The 18,816-nt window shown below is 42.5% G+C and overlaps 1 protein-coding gene across 4 annotated transcripts in view; it reads right to left on the bottom strand.

Annotated features, from left to right (window-relative positions):
- The window catches only part of CLASRP (CLK4 associating serine/arginine rich protein), a 25,758-nt gene extending 11,426 nt beyond the window's left edge, over positions 1–14,332 (bottom strand). For 3 of the 4 annotated variants that reach the window (XM_018561527.1, XM_018561526.1, XM_018561530.1), the window contains exons 1-11: positions 14,183–14,332; positions 11,193–11,320; positions 10,235–10,332; positions 10,037–10,138; positions 9,822–9,901; positions 9,655–9,739; positions 8,046–8,191; positions 5,653–5,749; positions 4,520–4,879; positions 2,384–2,425; positions 2,084–2,296 (exon numbers count right to left, since the gene is read on the bottom strand). In XM_018561527.1, coding sequence (XP_018417029.1) covers positions 2,084–2,296; positions 2,384–2,425; positions 4,520–4,879; positions 5,653–5,749; positions 8,046–8,191; positions 9,655–9,739; positions 9,822–9,901; positions 10,037–10,138; positions 10,235–10,332; positions 11,193–11,309 — 1,340 coding nt within the window. In that variant the 5' untranslated portion in view covers positions 11,310–11,320; positions 14,183–14,332. The remainder of the gene's footprint in view (positions 1–2,083; positions 2,297–2,383; positions 2,426–4,519; positions 4,880–5,652; positions 5,750–8,045; positions 8,192–9,654; positions 9,740–9,821; positions 9,902–10,036; positions 10,139–10,234; positions 10,333–11,192; positions 11,321–14,182) is intronic. The other variant, XM_018561529.1, reaches the window with a different exon arrangement.
- Between the last annotated feature and the right edge of the window lie 4,484 nt (positions 14,333–18,816).

An 18,816-nucleotide genomic window follows, 5' to 3' on the forward strand; every position in this document is an offset into this window, starting at 1 on the left:
AAAAAAAAAAAAACAGTATGCATTTGGCCACGAGTTCAGCATGCAATCAATACAATTGAAGTTTTTATTTTAGAGATTTTCCTTTACTACCTTGGGCACAACGACAGATGTGAGCAGAATCTTACTGAGAAGCAGACCGCAATAAAATAAGGTATTTTGGACTGGCATCTCTGCGACTGAGGAGGCCGTGTGCTGTGTGACTAATCTCACCTGATTGAGTTATATCTGTCATATTCATTTGATCATTACCAACTTGCAAACTGTATCCATATTGGTCCTTTTCTAGTTTTAACGTACCTGTATGTTTTCTATGTTTATAAACCTTAATAAAAACAGATTCAACCATATAGTCATTTATTTTCACATCCTGTCCCCGAACAAACAGGAAAGGAGACATTTTAGCTAGAACAGGGCTTTAAGAACCAATAAAGCTGTCTACACATGACGTAGAGTGGCTCAATCCGCCCATCCACAGGTGACGTAAAACCATATGATCTGGCAAGAATCAGTGATAAGAGGGCTGCAATATAGCTTTAGATCAAATTATTTGCTTGATGTTATAAAGGTGGATGTAGAAGAACAGGGCTGAACAAATACCAGGAGCTGGGTAGTCAATGCTCCTGAAAAATTACAGCTGGCACCGAACTTTTTACATTTCTTTAGTAGTTGACAATGGAGTTGGTTAATTAAAAAAAAAAAAAATCCTGCCGCCTCCTGGATTGGATTGACCGGTTCCTGAACTCCATTCCTAAATTAGAGGCTGTGAAAAGACATCAACAGAACGTATAGGACAATGCACTATCAATTTGTGATCCCACTATGGCCATCTTTACAATCAGCCCAACAAGGGGCCTACCTGCTGGAAGCATTAGTGTGAAAACCATTTGGGGCAGGAATCAATTCAAGGGGGAACCAGATAAATGGGGTAAAAAAATATTATATGAAACACCTTCTTTCCTAAAAAAGGACTGGTCCAAATCATAAAGTTAATGATAATTTAGAGAGTATGTAAAAATAGCAACAAATAACAGACTGAGGGGGAAATAAAACAAAAAAAAGGTAAAATAAAATGTCTCTGAGCCAATGTGGGTAGTATGAAAAATTCAAGGCAGCAGCAGGTCATTGTATTGGCTCCCTCACACCTTCTGATGCTTATCTGCAATGGCCAGAATTCCTGCAATCAGACCTTCTAATAATCACTATACAAGTCAAAGGGCAGTTTGCTTTGTACCTCACTCCTATCAACCAACAACTGCCTGCTGCATCTGAACCACAACACCCGGTTAGAAAGTAGTGTTTGAACGAATTTTCAGCCGATATAAACATGATTTTACTTACCCTTTTCTCAAAGATTAACATTAAACTAATAAAAAGTTAGTACATATCCTAAATATCAATGTTAACCGTATGGAATGCTTTAATCTTCAAAAAAAAACAAACGTACATAAAGGGCCAGATAAAAGGTCCATGGAACAAAAGAGCTTTAAAACTTCCCTCCCCAATGGCCCGTGTCCTCTTCAGCATTTGATACATCTGAAAGTATTTGATTCGTATGTCCCTTGTTGAATTTTGGCGTTCCTTCGTCCTACCCCTATGTCATCAAAGGACACAGTGGTGAACCAAAGCGCAAAGCATGAGAGATCGCAATTTAACACTCAATAGCGTTGGATGGCAAAGAGTCTTACAGAAGGGAGTTAGGACACAGGCCACTGGAGAATGGAATATAAAAACTCTTCAACTCCAAGTACCTTTCATTTGGCTTTTTCTTTTTTAACCTGACAGGGTTGCTCCAAGTGTTTTTGGTTTAAAAAGTTACTAAGATTTTGAAAAGGTATAGCATTATTCAGCTATGTTTTAAATTGTCATTAAACTTTTTATTGAAAAATACTTTCCAATATACTATACTAAAGTAAAACTGAGAATGATTGAAACAGCAGGGCTGCATAGAAGAAATACTGCCCCATTCCAATTACCGGTTGGGGAGTTCCGGCCCTTCTAAGGCAGAAGATTCTGGGCCTCCCGCCCTCCCCTGTAAAGGTCGACCCACACGACATACGGCTGGGGAGAATCTAAAGTTACCGACCGGGAGGCCTCTTTACGACCTGAAGAAGAAGTCCCAGGGGCCTGTGTATGTGGGGCCCTTTTGCTGCCAGTTGCTGCAGAAGAAGTTTGGGTTGCATGACCAGCTGCCGACTCATCTTCACTGCCCCCAAAGCTGGTTATGAAAGTGATGGCTTCCGCTCGTCCTGGGCTTGGTGTATGAGTACGTGAACCGGAGGAAGACTCTGACTGGGACCTGAGGAAACAAAGAAAAATGTTTAAACACAAAATCAACCCCAACTGGGCAAAATAATGTATATGATATGTAGATAGCCCTGTTTACCTTCTATAAGGATCGTATGTTGGACTGTCTCGCCGAGCGTAACTGTGTAAGGTAATAAATAGAAGATCATTTTAAACACAAAGCTGGTATTTTTATACCAAGCAGCAATGCTATGAAAGAATATAATACAAAGAACGCTCCCCAAAACAAAACTGTTTAGATAGCCTGTTGAGTGCCAACACTCCCACTTAAGTTTGCAGATCTAGGAAGTTCCTTCAGCATTTTTCTCTTCCCAAGGCTTCTATATCCCCGAGTCTTGTAAGATTCAACAAAAATAAAAAGGAGGTAGAGCAGCAGGAGCAATGTGGGGAGGAGAATGCTGGAGAAACTACTGCCCATCCAAAGTGAAGAGTTCTTGGTACATTCTAAGTTACATAGTATTTGTAAGTTGTATTCCACTTATTTCAGGTTTTCTATCCCCTATTGCTGTAGTGCACTCCACTCCCATTTGTCAGGAATCTATTGCTCTGGAAACCCTATTTGCAATACACTTCCACTGTAGACTTTGGGTTTTTACATACATTGATGTATCAAAACATACTACTATGTCACGTATCAGTGGAGCCGCCACCAACTTGCCTACAAAAAAGTTAATTCTGATTGGCAATGCATGAAGAGGAAAAGTTACACAGCTTCCTGGATAGCATTAGCAACTCAATTACAGATACCACCTATACAGAACTGCCCTTAAAAGGATAACTATACTGTAAGAGAATAACTTCTTAGCTTACTACCCTGGAGTTAAAAGAAACCTCCCTTGCCCAGCTATAAATGTATGCTTACTTGAATTAGACAGCTGTGGCCAGCAAGAATTCTCAGATCATCCAAACAGAATGCTTTACCTGCCCGTAAAGTTGAATCAGAAGACTGCCCCATAGAAGTCTATAAGGATCAAATGCACAAGTGTGGCCAAGGGAAAGAACATTTTGTGTACAGGTTTTGAGGACTCCCTTACACATGAAAGAGTTACCTGAAAGTGTATGTATAGCTAAAACTATTTCTTCGTTTGGATAGAGTAGGGAATAGTTAAAACGTATTATTTTGCGGTGTCCTCTTGGAAATGTTTCCTTTACCTTCTATCACAGAGACACAAGTAGTAAGAGAACTCAATACAGAGTTGGGGAGGAATTACCCTCTTAGCCATCATTAAATGGGTGTGCCAATGTCAGATGTCCCCTTTATTTCTTGTTTTGGTGGAGAGAAGGCACTGCAAAAGACCTGCAGCAACACTTGGTGACATTGATGGATTCATTGAAGTATCAGGAGATCCTAGGAGAAAATGTCATGCCATCTGTAAGGAAGCTAAAGCTTAGGTGTCATTGGACCTTCCAATAGGACAATTATCCCAAGCATACCTTAAATTACATCAAGGCTTGGCTGCAGAATAAGTCCTCGAAGATTCTGCAGTGGCCACCAGTCACCCGACTTAAACCCCATAGAAAATATCTGGTGGTATTGGACGGCGGCGGTTGCAGCATGCAGATCCAAGAATATTAGTGAACTGGGAGCCATTTCTCAGGAATGGGCTAAGATTCCACAGGCACGTTGCCAAAAGCTAGTATCTGGCTATGCATCTCGTTTGCAGCAGGTCATAAGAGCAAAATGGGGCTCTACCAAGTACTAAAGATGCTTACCGTGAAGGGGTTGACTAATTTTGAGACTGCAGAAGACATTAAAAGTCACATTTTAAGTTGAATTTAGGAAAGCCACTTGAAACATTGAGTGGACCTGTTTTTATTGCTTTTGGTTTGATTTGTTCATTGCAAAACAGCTGAAAGCCTGCAAATGTTGACAACATGATTTGCAATGGGGGGATGAATAATAATTTTGGATTACAACTGTATACAGCTATGAGGAATGGGAAAACCTCAAATATCAGGAAGTGCACAGCTATTATTAGGAGCAATTCCAGATGAAGGGGAGATTTTTCAGGGCACAATTAACACTTCTAGATGTTCCCTATAACACAGCAAATATTTATGTTTTGGACTGCAGTGCCACTGCTTAGTTACAGAACTATCCACATTTCTACTGAATCAACATAAGACAGTATGAACTGTCAGGGCAGCTTGCAGCATCCTACAGTAAATTACAAGACGTTATGCTTTTAAATGAATACATGTTCATCCTTTTTACCTTGGTGGACTAATCTTCCTTCCCTTTAGCCGTTTTTCTCTAAACTCTCTCCTCTGGCGACGGGAACGGCGTCCCTGAAAAAACATATGAACAACTTTAGTGCTGTATGAAACCAACAAGCCCAACCTTAAGAAAAAACAGTAGGTCTGGAGACAGTAATCGTGCTTCAAATCTGATAGGGAAAACCCCAAGGCAGAGATGGGCAAGTTACTAGTTGAGGATATCAGTCTGCTGCAATGAACCATGTCACGTCGAGCTGCTATATTGGTGCAGATCCTTACAGAATACATGGCCTTCTCTTCTTCCAGTGCCTTAGCATGCTTTATTGCTTCAGATTCCTCTTTGTCTTTCCGTAGCATTCTACAAAACACAATAATGAACAGATTTTAAAAAGCAACTCACTTACACTTGAACATAGGCCTAACCTTCATGTTTGGAACTAGGGAGATCTAGGAAGCCTCGGCAAGTCCGCAATAAAGAGCAGATCCAATATCTATTTCTCTGACATTAAAAATGCAGGCCACAGAGATAACATCCCCAGTCAGATATCATTTAGGGGCAAAATTGTTTCCTATCATTGAAACAAGAAGTGATGGCAACATGACCGGCACAGAGCCTACAACAATAAAAGTCAGCAAAAGGAGCCTCACACTTTTATTCTGGGACAGCACAGTGGCCTAGTGGTTAGCACTTCCCGCTTGCAGCACTAGGGTCCTTGGTTCCTATCCTAGTCGGGGCACTGTCTGAATGGAGTTTGCATGTTGTCCCTCTGCCTGTGTGGGTTTCCTCTGGGTAGGTTATCTGGCTCCTATGTAAACTGGCCGTAGTGCATGCATGCATGATAGAGGGCCCTTTGAGTGTAAGCTGTTCAAGGACACAAACAGATATGACTGTACAATATGCTAAGGCAATACCAAAGAGAAAAGCCCAGCAGTCTTGCAGAGATCACCACACTCACCAAATCCCAATTAAAGTGTTGGGACAACAAAAATAAACTGCACTTCAGATAAACCACTACATATACCGATGAAATGCCTATGTGAAAACTATTTACCGGACAAAAGGGGACTTTAACTGGTTCAACCAGCTTTGTGATACAAACACGTCTACAAGAAAACTGAATGGTTACTTACCGGACAAAATCTCCCTCAGCCATTCCATATGTTGTTGCTTGCCTGTTTAGATCAGAAACCTGTTCTTCTGTGATCTCATCTACATCCACCTCCACATCTGAAAAAGATAAAGTACAATATATGTCAAGCGAAAGCCTAAATCTAAATAGCAGAGCAAATGTGAACAGATGGGAAACTAGAGGACAGACCATCCCTACAGAAATGATGGCGGATTTTATAACCAAGGATAAACTTTTGTGAGGATACTCATGATATACGATACCCATAGAAATGAAAACTTTTACTGAAATAAACACACTATCAGGGCTATTCACAAAAGGGTGAAGAGTTTGAGAAGGCAGGAGAAGTGAACAATCTAGGCCAACATAGCTGAACTGGAAAGTGACCTGAAATTTGAGAATTTTTCCAAATCAGCTATGTTGTCCTAGATCAGGGGTGCCCACAAGGTCGATCTACCAGTGATTGCAATGTCCTCTCCTCCCGCCGGTGGGACTTCTCTGGATCCCCGCTGCTCTCCCCATCTGTATGCACCAGGGATCCGAGAAGAGCCGCTGTCACAGAACTAACGACGAGCTGGTGAGGGGGGAGAGAGGGGGGCTCGGTCTGGATCTGAGAGCCGACGCCTCTCTCCCCCCGCTCAGCCTTAGTTCTGTGACAGCTGCTCCGCCCCCATCCCCCGTGGCTGAAGTGCTTTGAGTCAGATCACCCGCTGCCTCTGCCCAGGAGAGATCCATGGGAAAAGCTGAGCCCCCCGTGTGCATGGCCGAGCGGCAGAGGATCGGTACATATCAGTGATATGTACCGGTCCTCTGTGCAGGACAAACACTGGAGCGATCAGCTGATCACTCCAGTGTTTGTTAATAACTGGAGGCAGGGCGATGGGTAACATCACACGCCTGGGGATGGGGGTGTCGGACGGACGGACGGTTTTTTTCTTGCCTCGGGCGCAAAAGGAGCTCGCTACGGCTATGCTCCCATGGGGGCGGACGGACAGTTTTTTTCTTGCCTCGGGCGCAAAAGGAGCTCGCTACGGCTATGCTCCCACGGTGCTCGTGCGGCTGAATGTGTTAGAATGGGTTACATTTTTGAATGTGTTAGAAGCCGCATATGGAAAGAGGCAGGACACCTCTCCCTATGTGCAATGTCGGCCACACGAGTACCACAGGAGGACAAGACCCCCAGGGCCTCTAGGACGCACTGGCTGGTATGTAAGCTGGCCGACTCCATGCGTTCAGGGGCGGGAGGGGGTGTGGGGTTGTATTGAAGTCAAAGGCACTGCAGGCATGCCCCCCGCCCACAGTGCGATCGCCCGCCACATTAGTGCCTGCATTTCGATCCAGTGCGATCTGCAAAAATAGTGCTTGCAGCATTCTTGCAGATCGCACTGGACAGGAACGCAGGCACTAATGTGCCTGGGTTCCGGGAGCAGGCGATAGCACGGTGGGCAAGGGGTCTGCCTGCGGTGCCATTGACTTCAATGCACCGCCACGCCCCCTCCCGCCCCTGAATGCAGGTGTTTTTTCGTTGGTGGGACTCATCATTTTAAAAGTAGATCTCAAGATGAAAAATTGTGGGTGCCCCTGTCCTAGATTGTTCACTTTTCCTACCTTCTCCAAACTCTTCACCCTTTTGAGAATAGACATGTATACCTACAACATAACTTTTTTTTTTTTTACATTTGGATATATTTGGGAAAAGTAAAGACTTTTGTCAAGGTTTAATTGCTGTCCAATACCACATGGGGAAGGTTTCACTTCACTTTTTTGTCCCTGTAAATAAATCCATAAATAAATAAGGGCGCAGTTTGCACCGGGACAGGAAGACAGACAGTAGGAATAACCTGAAAGATGTCCCCTCCATATATTACTGGGGGAAAAAAATGAAGAGGTTTCGTTGCAGGCTGGGTCACCAATGCAGAGATTTCCCATTACTTCTTGTCTTTGCCATATTCCTAAGTGTAAGGGCCTGTATTGACTGGCTTTTGTTCGATTCAAACTGGGTTTGCATTTCCATAAATGTGGAGTGGTTGATCCCATCCGGAACCGTTGGGGCTCAAATATAAAACATGCAAAAATGTAAGGTCCAAGATGGGGTAAATGCCCCTTTGAGCTTTGATAGCGTCAACAGATATGAGCAAAACCCCAGGACCAAAAAAGAAAAAAAGTTTGAAAAAAGAGCTGCAGAAAAGATGTCCATCCTCCTAGGACACCTTTAAAAGACTGGAGGCATGTTTATAGGTGGAGTGGTATTAACTTGGGCAGGCCTAACATTTCCCCCCCATGTCCAATCCTGTAGACAGCAGTATAACCCTAAGGGTTAAGCTTTCCGTGTTAATCAATAGACCAGAAAAAAAACCTGAAATTTTTCTTCCCCTACGGCTGCAATAAACAAACCTATGTCAGGGATGACTTCATCTTCATCAGATTTGCTCTCATCATCATCGGAATCCTCATCATCCAATTTTTCCGGAGAATCCCCCAATTCAGCAATAGTGCTGTCGTCATAGGTATAGCCTATTGTGGCCTTCTTCTCTGCTAGTCTGCAAACAAATAGGTGTACTGTGATACCATTTACTGCTGTGTTGTAAAACATTTATGTACAGAATATTGATATCACTGAAAAAAAATGCATTTAATACCAACTCCATAAAAGTGCAAATTGAATAGAGAAAACAAGTGAATTCTTAATTATTATTATTATTACATAGTATTTATATAGCGCCAACAGTTTGCGCAGCGCTTTACAATATAAGGAAGACATTACAGTTACAATACAATTCAAGACAAGATGGTAAGGAGGGCCCTGCCCCTGAGGGCTTACAATCTAAAAGAGGAGGGGGAAATGATACATGAGGTAGATCTTTTAAGACTAAACATGTTACCTTTGTTTTGACAACATTGATACCGTAACACCAGTTTTAGCCAAAGTTATAAACTTAAAGCGGATCTTTACCCCCTTTGACTAAAAATCATATCAGCATACAGGTCTGCATGCTGATTATAAAATCATCCTACATTCCTTAGCTAAACAGTTTTATTTTACAATTCCCACTTCCTGCTCCATATTGGCACAAATTATATAATCATGCCCAAGCATTGCATCCTGGGAAGGTTACATCAGCAGAGCATTGCTGGGAAACCTCATCTGTAATCTCATGATATCTCATGGAAAGGCATTTTCCTCTCCCGAGATGATGTGCATGGTAATTTGTTGTAATTTTTAAGATATGGTTATAGTTCCCCCTTTAAATCCTAAAAAAAGTGTTGCTACCCCCGCCACTGCAAAGGTTAACTACTCAAGTTTGTCTAGGGGGATTCTGTAAAACCGTTTCACTGATCTCTCCCCCCTTTACACCGGCTTGTGAACTGTCCCTTGGCGTCCTCACATATAAAGCAGGGCTATTAACCGCGCACGTGATGTTAGCGGGTCTATTACCGCCGAAGCGGAAAGGCATGGGGCTAAGAGGCTTTCGGTCGCTGGTCTTTGAGCCAGCAAAAAGGAACAGGTAAGTAAAAACTGTACAAACTTTAAGACAAAGAGGAGCAGTTACCCTTGCAGTGCGGAGGTAGCCCCACTGCAAGGGTTTTGTTTTTATTTTTTTTACTGTAGACTTTAAGGCCTCAATCACACAGCTAAGCTAACCGTACAGATCCGTGCGGCGTGAAAGGCTGTATCGGCCCGTTACCGGGAAGGACAGGGGCTGCGTGTGATTGTACGCAGCAGCCCGTTCATTATGGGAGTAAGCAGCCGTACGCTCACCCAAGCTGCACATCCACGCGGGTGTCTGTACACAGACAGGACGTATCCTGTCTGCGTCCGAGCACGGACACCTGCACACGTGTGCACTTTGGGTGAGGGTACAGCTGTGTACTCCTATAGAGAAGAAAAGGCTGCAGCGTACAATCACACGCATCACTTGTCCTTCCCGGGAACGGCCCGGTACGGCCGTGCACACATTCATAACTGTGTGAATGACACCTAAGGTACAAAACAAGAACTTACTTTTTCTTCTCATCTTCCCCAGGTCTCTGCAGACCACCATAAAGCTCATCAATATAGATCTGGTATAAACACTGCTCTTCGGAAACTACAAAAAAAAGAAAGAACAAATAAAATATAGGATTTGGTCTGGTGCAAGTCAAACAAAAAAATTCAGAAAGAATACTTACTTCCGGCAAAGTCATTCTGAACCAAGCCCCGATATCGCTCATAATTACACTTTCGGTCATCGGCATCTTGCTCAGGTGAGCTGATGAAAGGAATACAAGACAAAATATTTCATATGCCAAGTAAATCAATTAGAAGTCCAATTTCCTTAGAGTCTGAGCTCCTAAAGTTAAACCATTAAAACTGTACCGAGCAGGTTACAAAACTGAGTACTCACATTGTTGTAAGTAGAGGAGGTTTATATTCTGGAATGTAGTCAAGATGGGCTCGGACATCAAAGCGATCGATCATGTTGTTAGGGTCGCCTTGCCATGGCATCCTGATAGGAAGTAAAAATATTTACATTTTGTTTTTTAAAACGTTTTTAAAATAAGTTTGTTATGAAAACTAGGCCATTCACTTTAAAAATACTCACATGTTAACAGGGCTCTCTGCTGCCAGAGCCACGGCAGAATCCAAATGGATCTTGCATGACCTTCCATGTACTTGAAGGAACTGAGCGGGATCTTTTTTCTGTGGGAAAGAATAATAACTTTTCTTTACATCTAGAATACACCAGTAAGGAGGTACTTTAAAAAAAATTTGCATACTGTATTAGAAACTCTAATTTCAATTAACAAAAAGTTGTTTTTAGGAGGATGAAGCAGCAAGATGTCACCAGCACACCAGAAAAGATGGATCAAACAAATGTCTGCGATTGACATATGTTGTGACAGTGACATTTTAGGGCCACGCAGGGTCCCTTTCATTGAGCTCAGTATAACAAGCCTGATTAAGGGGTGGCCCCGAAATTAGCCATCACTGACAAATAAAAGACGTTTGTTAGATCCATCTTCCTGGTTTGCTGGCGACATCTTGCTTCTCCAGTGATCTCAGCGGCGCCATCCACAGTCATGACAGCATCCACCCTCCGGGGGTTTCCGGTAAGGAGTGCCGTGGGATACTTTATCACAAGCTGGTGTAAATCGGCATCAGCTGCACCTGTAAGAAACATTGGCTGCTCCTACAGATCCTGTTTAAATGTTTTTAGTGGAATAAACAACTTCTGGGGTAACCTTTAAGTGGGCTCTCCTGTTCCTCATTTTCCTTTGAATTCTTCTCTGGTCACTGAACCAAAACAATCATGCATATTAGAAAGTCAGTATTTCTAACCTGAATACTTATTCCAGAAAAAAAAGTGAAGCAGTTGGGACCATTGAGAGAGACAGGCAGCTAGCATTTTGTAGGAGAGGTCAGCAATAGCTATGGATTTCGGCACTTATATGCACACTTCATAAATAAATGTACACACACACACACACCTCAGGTTCCTGAATGCCATGTATACGAGCCTTTAATTATAGCCATAATAGCACAGTGATTATACCACCTACAATTTTCTCATAGTATTCCCGCCGACGTTCTGCCCGCTTTTTATAATCCACCATCATCCCCCGAAGCTTCCGCTCGTGTTTACGAGCTTCATGCCACATCCTTGAACCAGTCTTCATCCGCCAACTGACTGAGGTAAACAAACAAAAAATAGTATAAAAACAGACCATGAGATATACAACACATATGCCGATCTGAGGCAAATTATAATTATAATACAGGATTTATATAGCGCCAACAGTTTGCGCAGCGCTTTACAATATAAGGAAGACGTTACAATACAAATCAAGACAAGATGGTAAGGAGGGTCCTGCCCCTGATGGCTTACAATCTAAAAAGGGAGGGGCAAGTGATACATGAGGAGGTAGCTGTGTAGGGATGATTTTTTTGAGAATGCCAAGGTTGAGCAGTTAGGTTGAGGTGGGATAGGCTTCCTTGAAGAGATGAGTCTTAAGGGATCGCCTAAAGGCAGTTAGAGTGGGAGATAGACGGACAGGTTGGGGTACAGAGCTCCAGATGATGGGAGTGACTCTAGTGGAGTCCTGGAAATCTTTTAGAAAATTTGTTAGACTGTATAATACACAGAACAACGTTTAAGTATTTGAATTTCTGACTTCTACATTTAAATCTACTAGTAAGCATCTAAAAAGAACTAAGCAGACCATAAGTATTCAGCTGACTTCTGAGAACCCCAGGAGACCCAGAATCCCAGTGCACTCCATTACGCAGATTTTTTTTCTAAATAGCTCACTTGGTCCAATCCTTGCCCTCACCTGCATATTGCAAGGACTGGTAGCAGATGAACACAGGGAAGGTAGTCTATGCCTATGGGTGCCTATGGAGAAAACCTGTATCTGTGCCTAGCATTAGCAAAGTACAGGTTTAAGAGTTAAAGAAAGAATAGCTTTTGGGTTACAGAACTTTGCACACTCGCTTTGCCCTTCACACAGATTGCATCAAGAATACCAACTCTCATTGCTCTTAAAGTCTTATACTTACCCAGAAACATTCATTACAAGACAACTTTCTTCATTTCAGGCAACTGACAAAATGTCAGCTAAAGCTTTTCATTTCAGCAATCATGCTTCTCTATTTTTATATGTGCCTTTTAAAATGTAAGCTATATGTTTGTAAACGAATTTTAAAATCCAGTCCTAAATATGAAATATTCTTCCTGCTTCATAATAGCACATAGCACTGCTTTTACAGCCACATTTCCTGCACAAAACTATTCCAGTGTTTAACATTATTATGGCATATGGCTTTATAGAAGCCTAGGTTTACCATGTACCTGCCTAATGTACATGGACATTAACCACTTCAAGACCAGGTATTTAGACCCCCTTCCTGGCCAGGCCATTTTTCAGTGTTCAGCGCTGCAGTACTTTGACTGACGTTTATTCCGTCATGCAACGCTGTACTGAAATGAGTTTTATACCATTTTTTTGGGGGAAAGATAGAGCTTTATTTTGGTGGCATTTAATCACCACTGGGGTTTTTATTTTTTACTATAATTAGGAAAAATTAAAGAAAATTTTGGAAAAAAAAAAAGTTTTTTTTTACATTATGTTAGGAAACATTTATTATTACCCAGTTTTTTGGTAAAATATAAAAGTCAGGGTCACGTCGGATAAGACACCGTGTATCCATTCCTGAGACAAGGCAGTCTGCTGCAAAACAGAAGTTCTGCAGAGCATGAGAACAGATACAGATTTCAAAGGAAGAGCAGCAAAGAGAAGGGAAACAACCATGGATTACAGTAAGGCACACATTACAGTATTGTTTTATGTTAAAAAATCTGAGGGTTTAATGTCACTTTAAGAATATTCTCTTTTTCCTGCCAGAGTCATGCTGATCATAGAGCTTCAATAATATCGGAGTCCTGACATGGAACACTGTAGGTTTTCTGACTTCAATGTTTACATGTTTGTTCCAGGTCACCAACCTAAAGCAATGATTTAAAAAGGAGCAGCAACACCATTGGCCAACTATGAATTTCAAGGAAAGGCCAGATATATCAACTGATTTACCTTGCTCAAAGAACTTGGAAAAAAAAAAAAAGTAACTTGCACATGCAAATGACCTCCTTGCCCACAAACAGGACCCCGTGTCGGCTTATGGAAGAATAGCGATTTGGAGGAGTTTTACAACCTGCTCATTCAGCAGCTGCCCCAACAGTGACCTCTCAGTGCAGTTAAGAATCTCCTATAGATCAGGTTAGAAAACATAAGGTTGTCACAATGGTCATCTATGAGGGTAGACCAGTTAGAAGCCTAGGTTGCTTTACAAATCTTACACGCAGCGTATAGCTGGGAAATTGCCGTTCACATGGCATTACCCCCACTAGAAGCCACAAGAGCATTCGTCCACCACCATCTCCTCTGCTGCTTCTTTCAAGTGCACTGTTATTCTCTTCAGTCATAACATGCGAGGCCCACAGATACATACTTACTGCCAACCATTACCCAGGGCCTCCCATATGTGTTTGCACTGCACGCCAAAGTCCTCTCTCTGGCTATGCCTGCACAGAAGATCCCCATGGAAGTCTATGAAGCTCATCTTCCTGCACCAGATCTCGGTAAGTATGCATCAGTGGAGGGGGACAAAAATAATGAGTGCACTTTGTCTGAAAGAGCACCCATCCTTTAATATACAAGACAGGAAGTAAAGAAAAATCTTAATGGGATACAAAAGGATACAGAGCTGTCATTGGTTTCAACCTTTCCCTTCATTGTACAAAACTGAAAATAAATCATTTTAAATCCCTGTGTTTGCTGGAACCATTGCATTCTCCACATGTACATGCCAAGTAATGATTCAGTGCAGAGCTGGGATTCTGGGCACATATAAGCGTCCTTTATATGTCCATGCTGTGCACAGCTACAGGCCGACTGATCATTGTCACAGCCTCCCAGTACTACAGGGAGCCCCTCCATGTCCCACCACAGGCTCAGCCCACCATATGACCATTATACACTACATACACTCTTACCAGTTGCCTGCAGCAAAAACCGGAAATGACGAAACGCAAAGAAGCTGCACCCGCAGCGAGGATGCGCGCTTATCAGCCCGCACCGTGACGTCACGCGGCCTCCAGAGAAGCTCAGCTCGGCGAAGCGTACATTGACGTCCGTCAATGCGGTGTACTGTGAGAAGCTTTCCGTGGCAAAGCACGAGCAACCGCTCCTAACCTTCCCCGCACATCTAGCATGTAACTGCAGGAAAGCCTACGCCTTCTGGGATAAGATGCTTGCTGATTGGTCGTAAAATGTCACGTGACTGATACAAGGCCTTTATCGTCTGTTACTAGAGGAAAGGATGTCTTCAGCTAAGCAGTACTGAACCGCATTTTATGTCTCCAATTATGGAGGGAAGCCATTCTACCGGAGACCAAGTTTCTCGTACCCAGAAACATGGGGGTCTGATTTTTTTTTAGTTATTTCTAAAATGAAGAACAAAATGTGATATATTGCACCATACAGTCCTTAGATATGGTGACTGTATTCGTTTTTTCCTGACCTTTTTCACTTACTTGGCAACCTTGCTAGTAACTCACTTCCTGTCCTTTAGATGACAACGCTCACTCACTGTACTTCTGTGAAGAGAAAACGCATTGGTCGGAGGTGTTCTGTAGTTCACATAAGAGAACTGAGAGGGAAAATCTGATTTATTAAAGTATATTTAGTACATGTAATATATTGCACCATACCAGTCCTTAGATATGGCAGCTGCATTTATTTTTTTTCTGACTTTTTTTCCCCCCTTTTATTTTCACCTGTGACCCAGCTAGTAACAGACTTCCTGTCCTAGAGTGACAACACTCCCTCACTGTAAAGTATCTATGGAGGTGAAGCCTTGTTACCATGGGCTGCTTTTCTGATTTGGATTACAATTACCCCCCTCCTCATCTCCAAGACATAGGTCAGAGGTGTTCTGTAGTTTGCACAAGAGAACGTAGAGGACCGATACCATTGCTTGAGATTTCAGTTCAATGCACAGGAAGTTACAAGGAAACTGAATCTCCGGGCAGGATCAACAGGTGGTTTTCTGAACTTGTAGGAAAATGTAAAAAAGAAAACTACAGCAGTCGCCACATCTAACGACTGATAAGCTGCAATATATTCAATGTTTGTCATTGGATTAACACTTTAAAACTGGACCAAAGGAAAGGACGGCCAGAAAGAAATGTTTAGAAAGCGGTCTTAGAGACTGAGGAGCGGTCTTAGAGACTGAGATTCAATAGGCACTTTAAATACATTTTTTTCTGCACTTATGTATGTTTCATACATATACGGAATTGCGTGTAGAAGGGTTTGAGCCTCTAATGTTTTTGACACAATAGCTGGAATCTTCTGTCATATCCTCTCAGGTGTCCTGTGAATGGATGAAGGGGTGGATGACTGACGGGGGCTCCTATCGCCCATTCACAAAATGCCTCTCATTCTGGTAAAGTAGTACACATTGAGGGGAATTTATCAAAACTGGAGCAGAGAGAAGCTGGAGCAGTTGCCCATGGCAACCAATCAGCATCTCTCTTCAGTTTGCTCAGGTAAGATTTGAAAGTGGGACAGAGAAGCTGATTGGTTACAGTGCAAATCTGCTCCAATTTTGATAAATTCCCCCCACAGTGTTTTGTGGATGCACAAGGGGAGAGTAAGAGGAAGGTACAGATGCAGTGCTGATGGAGCCGTGAGTGAGATGCACCTTTACTGAAGGGAGGATTTTTAAAGTAACCAGCAGCCAGCCAGACATAAGATACACTTCATTAAAACAAACCAACTACTACTAGTATCACCCTAACTGTCCTCTCCAGAACTCCTGCTCTCTAGCTCCCTCGTCAACTCGTCCCATGCTCGCCTCGAGGACTTGTCTAGAGTCTCTCCCATCCTTTGGAACTCCCTACCCCAACCTGTCTGGCTGGTTCCTACTCTGTCTGCCTTTAGGCGATCCCTGAAGACTCATCTCAACCTAACCACTCAACCATCACGTTCTCAAACAATTCATCCCCACACAGCTACCTCCTCATGTATCACTTGCCCCTCCCTTTTAGATTGTAAGCTCTCACGGGCAGGGCCCTCCTTACCATCTTGTGTTCATTGGTATTGTAACTGTAATGTCTTCCTTATATTGTAAAGCACTGCACATACTGTTGGCGCTATATAAATCCTGTATAATAATAACAACTGCTGAAACTAACTTTGCACATAAAAACGAGCCATATCCAGATGCTAATCTGTGTCATTGACTTTAGAATTTGTTCTGGCATGGAGCCCGAGAGTCCTTGAGACACAGATGCCCGCAGTATGCAATCTCTCCCGGTTTTAGAAATCTTAGCACTGATAATGCTCTCGGTGCATTCCACAATGCAATACAGGTCACCTTTCAATAGGTTCCTGAGGCCCTGCATTGTGGGATGCATTAGGTGTCTGGCCTCAAGGCTTCCCAGGAAATCCTGCACCAGTGTCATCAGTATCAATCAGAACATGAAGGCGCCTAATGGTCCTAATGCACAAAATTAGTTTTGGGGCTTGTTGAATAATGAGAGATGTGTAGTTTAATCCGTCTGTATTGTTCATGCTAGCTGTGGTATCCTGTGGCATACTGGAACAGGTCCTTCCATAATGGATGAATGCGTGTGTGTGTGCGTTTTACACTCAAAAAACAACATCTGTGTTTTAAATTCAAATTTATTAGCAAAAACAAGAATTCAGAAAGACATAAAAACCAGTGCAAACCTAACCAAATCTAAATCACAGCTTAATTAAGAGAAATAGACTAAAGTTATGTGGTGCTCAAAACAATTTAACAACATTCTCTAAAGTAATCTTCAAAAGCTGAACTCCAGGAAAACAGCTAATTGTACCATTGAAATAAATAATATGGGAGCTGTTCTACATGCCAAATTACTTGTACTTCCAGCCAACCAATCCAGAGATATACAAAGCTCTGCTAGGGGCAAAGACAGGTTGGTGACTTGACTTTTTCAGCTATAATATAGGAATACAGGTAGGTCACCTCCCTGCCCCAAGCCTAAGATTGGCCAATGAAGGAGCAGCAGCATGACTCGGAGAGAGGAACTGAACACTAGGAAGCTGTGCCCAAAAAGGCAGGCATAGGATGGCAAAGAACTAGTAACTAGTATTGCCTGTGGTCTCTCTGCAGCTGATCTTTCCCTCATTACTGAATAAACATGCCTTGCTCTGCACTGTCTTTGTGTGGAAGCAAGTCCCACCCCACTCCTTACTGGTAAACCCCTCTAAGATGGGGGCTGAAATGCCTGTGTGGCACCGCTCCAATCAATTTATACCTGCACGGCTGCCAGCTTTAAAATAGAACCCATTCATTTAATCGCAGTTAAACAGAGCAAGGTTTTAGTATGTACCATATGAAACAGGACAGTTTACATTGCAATAAATATGACCTAGACGTCTTTTCAACTATATTTTTCTTTTACATGCACCGTACAACTTGGCAGTGACAAGAGGCTTCAAAAAAATCTTCAAGTTTCAGATTACTAATTCCACAAAGTTGTGGTTGGGTAACAAAAAAAACAACTATCACATAGCCCCCAGGCGTCCTGATTTTTGTAGGAAGGTATTGATTTATGCACCTTCAATTAAGCGTGACATAGTGCAACATACTTGGCTACAGATTTATGTGGACCTTGGATTAGAATACATACCGTGTTTCCCCGAAAATAAGACACTGTCTTATATTTTTTTTTGGCTCAAAAAAACACACTAGGTCTTATTTTCGGGGTAGGTCTTTTTTTTTTTTTTAATGTACAACAATCCAAAGTTAACGCAAATCCAAATTAAATAATCCAAAATGGCAAAGTTAAGAATGGGGTGATCAGGGCAATCAGGGGTGCCGCACCTTTCCAAGAACAACTTGGTAACCAATCGCTGGCCAGAATGAGCAAAGCGCACTTTCACTATCGATTCCTCACAGGTGGAGTGCATTTGGTATCACTCCGCCTGTGACAGGAGCCGACGCTATAGAGGAGGCATCGGCTTATGCGGCTCTGCTCCCTCCGCTGTTGCCTCCTCTAGCGCTGGCTTCATTGGCACCGCTGATTCTCTCCCGCGGCTCTTCAAGTTCCCCCTTATGCCACCACCGGCCCTGGGAATGGTCACAACTAGGTTATTTTCGGGGTAGGTCTTATTTTGGGGGAAACAGGGTACCATTATAAAACAAAGCACAGATAGAACCTACAACCCCCTATTGAATAAACTGAATGTTGTGTGCATTGTACAGCTTGGCTTCAGTAATAACTATTTTAGGGTGATTTATCCCACAAATTGTGGTGGAGTAAAAAAATAGCTAACTTCAGCATACCTCCCAAGTATCCTAATCTTGGCATAAATGAAAAAAAGTAAAACATTTTTGCGCCTTAAAAGCATAGTGCAATTTGTATGGCTACAGACCAATATGTGGTTTAGGTGAGACAGTATATCATGAAACAAACCAGTTTACACTGCAGTAGATAGGACTAGGATTCCTCTCTTTACAGGCTTTCACATGCCTTGTACAACCTGAGTAAGGGTCAAACAGAAAGCTATACTGAAACCTCAGTTTTTAGGTAATGGCAACTTCCACAAAATTGTGGCTTGCTTTTGCACTTTA

Source organism: Nanorana parkeri, unplaced genomic scaffold (genome assembly GCF_000935625.1).
Source record: "Nanorana parkeri isolate BGI_ZX_2015 unplaced genomic scaffold, ASM93562v1 scaffold528, whole genome shotgun sequence".
Taxonomy (NCBI): Eukaryota; Metazoa; Chordata; class Amphibia; order Anura; family Dicroglossidae; genus Nanorana; species Nanorana parkeri.